Source organism: Parus major, chromosome 19 (assembly GCF_001522545.3).
Source record: "Parus major isolate Abel chromosome 19, Parus_major1.1, whole genome shotgun sequence".
NCBI classification, from domain to species: Eukaryota; Metazoa; Chordata; class Aves; order Passeriformes; family Paridae; genus Parus; species Parus major.
In genome coordinates, this window is record NC_031787.1 from 710,460 (window position 1) to 714,411 (window position 3,952).

Genomic DNA, 3,952 nt, shown 5'->3' on the forward strand with positions numbered 1-3,952 from the left:
CGGGGAAAACAGAGCCAGAAGGAATAAATTCCCACTTCCTCCAACCTTTTATCCCTCTTTGGGTGTGGTTTCTTTTCAGGTGCAGGTGAGGAACTGAGACACAGGAAGGGGAAGGAATAATTCCAACTCTTAAATCGCTCCTGGAGCGCTGTGGGATGGGCCAGTGATGTTTTCTCTGGATTCCAGCTGGCCCAGCTCCTGCCCCTGGAGCCTGGCACACCTCCAGGGCTCAGGCAGCAGCCAGAGGGGCCAGGACAGGGCCAGGAGCCGGGATCTGCCCCATGGCTCAGCCCCTGGGCTCAGGACTGCAGCCATCCCCAGATCCAGCTGCCAGGGGATGCCCAGGACATGCAGGGATGATGCCCTTGGGAATTCCAGCACACAAAGGACTCCTCCTGCCAAGGAATGCCACCAAAATATTTCCCTAAACGCATTTAAATTCTGGAGTGAGGAGGAAGAAACACCAGTGTCCTGCCTTTTATAGTTCAAGGGAAAGATCTCCACAGCTGCTTATTTAAATTATGAATCAGGCCATTATCCAGCAGACAAATAAGGAGGATTCAGCACATTAATTAACTGAGCATATCTGTGACCCAGATGCCAGAGAAGAGGCAGAAAACCCCACTGGGAGTTTGGGTTATCTGGGCTGTAATAATTAAACACTGGAAATCAAGTTAAAGCAATGTAAGAGGGTCAAAGTGAGCTCATAACCCCAGGGTGGGCCTGGCCCTGCTCCCAGGTGCTGCTGGAGCTCCACCTGGACTGAAAATGTTGTGTATCAGAGCAGAGCTCCTCACATCTCCCCCGTGTTCATTCACCAGGTGTTCCCCACAGGAGGGTCAGGAGCAGCTCAAACCTTGATCACAGAATCAGGGAATGGTTTGGGCTGGAAAGGACCTGAAAGCCCCTCCAGAGCCACCCCAGCCATGGCAGGGACACCTTTCCCTGTCCCAGGAGCTCCAAACCCATCCAGCCTGGCCTTGGGCACTGCCAGGGATCCAGGTGCCCATAAAACCTCATCAACCTGCACCTGGCCATGTTCCCAACTTCAGCTGTCCCTGGGGGGAATCCCAGGACCACTGGGGNGCAGGGACAGGGACAGAGGCAGGGACAGAAGCAGGGACAGAAGCAGGGACAGGGACAGGGACAGCCACACATCCCATCCTGTCCGGCTGCAGGAGCCCCAGAGTGCTGGGACACCTCACCCCAGCACTGTGACGTGTGACAAAAGCCATCTGCTGCCACCCTGGGCACTGGCTGGCCCGAGCTGGGCTGAATTCCAGCACAGACAACATCCAGGGGCTGTCTGGCTGCTCATCCTGACCCACACAGGCTCCCCCCTGCAATATTTGCTCAGTTTAAGGGCATTTCCCAGGTGGAGCAGAGCTCTGGGGTCTCGGAGCCCTCAGGGTTTCCTGGAGCCCCCAGGAAATCGCTTTTCTCCGAGGCAGCAGCAGAGGCGAGGGGAGCTGGCTCATGCACCCACACACCTCTGGTCACACCGCCTTTCAAGTGCTCAGATTTATTACACAAGAGATGATGCAACAGCAAAAAAGAGAGCAAAATCCTACACTGACTCTCTACTCTGCAAGTCAGGACAACGAAGAGGTTTTACTTCATTAAGGAAGGCAGGGGAAAAATCAGAGACAGCCCCATGGGTGAGGGAGCCTCCTGAAGCCTAAAGGAACAATCAGTCCTGCGTGATGCTCGCTGCTGTAGAAGGAACAATGAAATAGATCTGCTTCTCTTCAATAAATTACTAAAACATCAGTTAGAAACCTGCTGCATGGCATTGGAAGTTGAGCTGGTTGAACATCCAGGGAGCTTCATCCTGATGCAAATGGAAGACAGGCATGAGTGCTCTGCAGCAAAGGACTCTGTGCACATCCCAGCTTGGGAAACATATTTACACAAACATCTCATATATTCATCTGTTTTAGTGCACCCTAGCCAGAGGGCAGCCACAAGGAGGATTATTGTGGGACAAGGACAGGAGATGGGCTGGTTTCTCCTCCCTGCTGAGCAAAGCCCGTGGCCATCCACCCACAGCAGCTCTGTGGGATCGTGTCTCCCCTCTCCACACACACAGCAGAGGTCTCCAGGTGGATCTGGGAGCTGGGATTTGGCAGCCAGGATTGCTGTGAGCCAAAAGTAAATCAGCTGGGATCCCTGCACTGCAGTAACAAGCCTGAAGTGACTTCAGGGCAGAATTTCAGGCAAGCTGCCTCTTGTTGGTGCCTTGGCCTCCCTCCCTGTCCCTGCCACGGCTCAGGAGGGGCTGCAGTGACTCTGGGGGTCCTTGGCCAGGCCTGAGCAGGCAGGACAGGGGGCTCAAGCCTCAGAGAACGTTCCTGCAGTCACCCAGAAGGACAGACAGACGTCCCAGGTCCCCATGGGGTCCCTTTGGGGTCTCCATGGAGGGAGGTGCAGCAGCGTGTGGCTGATGGAGAGGGGCCAAGGGGAGGTCAGGGGGTTTATTCCACTGCATCTTTTTGGGTAACTTCTGTGATTAAGGGCTGGGAAGATCCCTGGGAGCTGCTGGGGTGTGTTTTCTTCTCCAGAACTCAGGGAAAGGGCTGCTGGATGCAGGAAAGGGAAAAGGGAACAAGGACCCAGCAAAACAACACATCCTTCAAACTCGGCTCCTTTGGGGCTTGGGAACCTTTTCCTCTCCCAGGCCCCTCAGTTCCCACACTTGGCAGGCAGGACTGTCCAGGCTCATGGTGAAACCTCCCCAGCCCTTTGGGAGAGCAGAAATTCCGTCAGTCGACGCTCCCAGCCCACGAGAGAGGCTCCAGCAGGGAATGTGGCAGCTCTTGGAGTGCTGGCCAGGGGGAGCAGCAGTTCTGAGCCAGCTCCAGAGCTGGGCTCAGCTGGGGGAGACCCAAAGCTGCTGAAAATAAAGCCACAATGCCCATCTCCCCCAGGTCCTCTCCTAGGAACACCAACAAAGCTCTGCTTGGTTCTCCATCCTTCCCAAAGGAGTCCAGGCGTGTCAGCCCCTGTCGGCCGTGGCTCGAGTCAGACTCCCCTGACTCTTTCAGCCTCTACTTGATGAAGTTTTTAATTGTCCACCTCTGTCCAGTGCAGCTGCGAAGGATCAGGTCAATGCCAGCCATGCCCCTGTTCTCCACCTCCAGGCACCGGCCCGTGCCCTTGTTCAGGATGGCTCCGTTCTGCATTCCAGGGGGTGGGAAAAGAGGGAAAAATGAAGATATGAATTACCTGAGAAGCAAACCAGGACCAGGAGGGCACTGCTGGGAGGAGCACTCAGCTGGGTGGGAATGCAATTCAAACAATAAAATAATTCCCCCAATAAATGGAATGAGCATCCCTGGTCCCTGGCAGCACCAAGGGCCACCTGTATCCTCTAAGTGCCACAGCTGCTGGGCAGTGGGACACTGTGGAAGCTGTGATCCTTAAACTGCTTTGGGACAATGAATTGCACTCTTCATCCAGGAAAAACAAAAGAATCTGGAAGTCATTGGCAGACCAGACATAACCAGATCCACCTCTCTGCTGCCAGAAAGGAAAACTTTGTTTAGAAATTGTCCTGAAGTGCTGCCCTGATCCCTCTTACCCTCCTCCCTCTGCCCCAGGAGCTGGAATTGGCTGTGGCACCGTTGCTCTGTCCCACCCCAGCCCACGGGCCGTGTCCCACCCAGGCTTTGGGGAGCAGAGGAGCCCCCAGGGCAGCCCCAGGCCCACCTGGATGAAGCTCCAGCGCTTGTGGAGGCTGCTCTTGACCTTGTCACAGTCCAGCAGCTGCGGGAAGCGGCTCTTGCCGGTGTCCACCAGGCAGCGGGTGTCGGGCAGCAGCGTGGTGGTGCCCAGGGCCCCCAGGTGCAGGAAACCCTCCCTGGTGTAGCGAGCCAGCTGGGGACAGGGGGGACAGGGGGACACTGTCAGCACCCACAGCATGGGCACAGCCAGCTGGGGACAGGGGGGACAG

General features: G+C 55.9%; 1 protein-coding gene across 1 annotated transcript in view; it reads right to left on the minus strand.

The window, feature by feature from the left end:
• Positions 1–1,171: 1,171 nt before the first annotated feature.
• The window catches only part of GALNT17 (polypeptide N-acetylgalactosaminyltransferase 17), a 137,251-nt gene continuing 134,470 nt past the window's right edge, over positions 1,172–3,952 (minus strand). The window contains exons 10-11 of the mRNA XM_015646930.3: positions 3,709–3,876; positions 1,172–3,176 (exon numbers count right to left, since the gene is read on the minus strand). Coding sequence (XP_015502416.1) covers positions 3,048–3,176; positions 3,709–3,876 — 297 coding nt within the window. The 3' untranslated portion in view covers positions 1,172–3,047. The remainder of the gene's footprint in view (positions 3,177–3,708; positions 3,877–3,952) is intronic.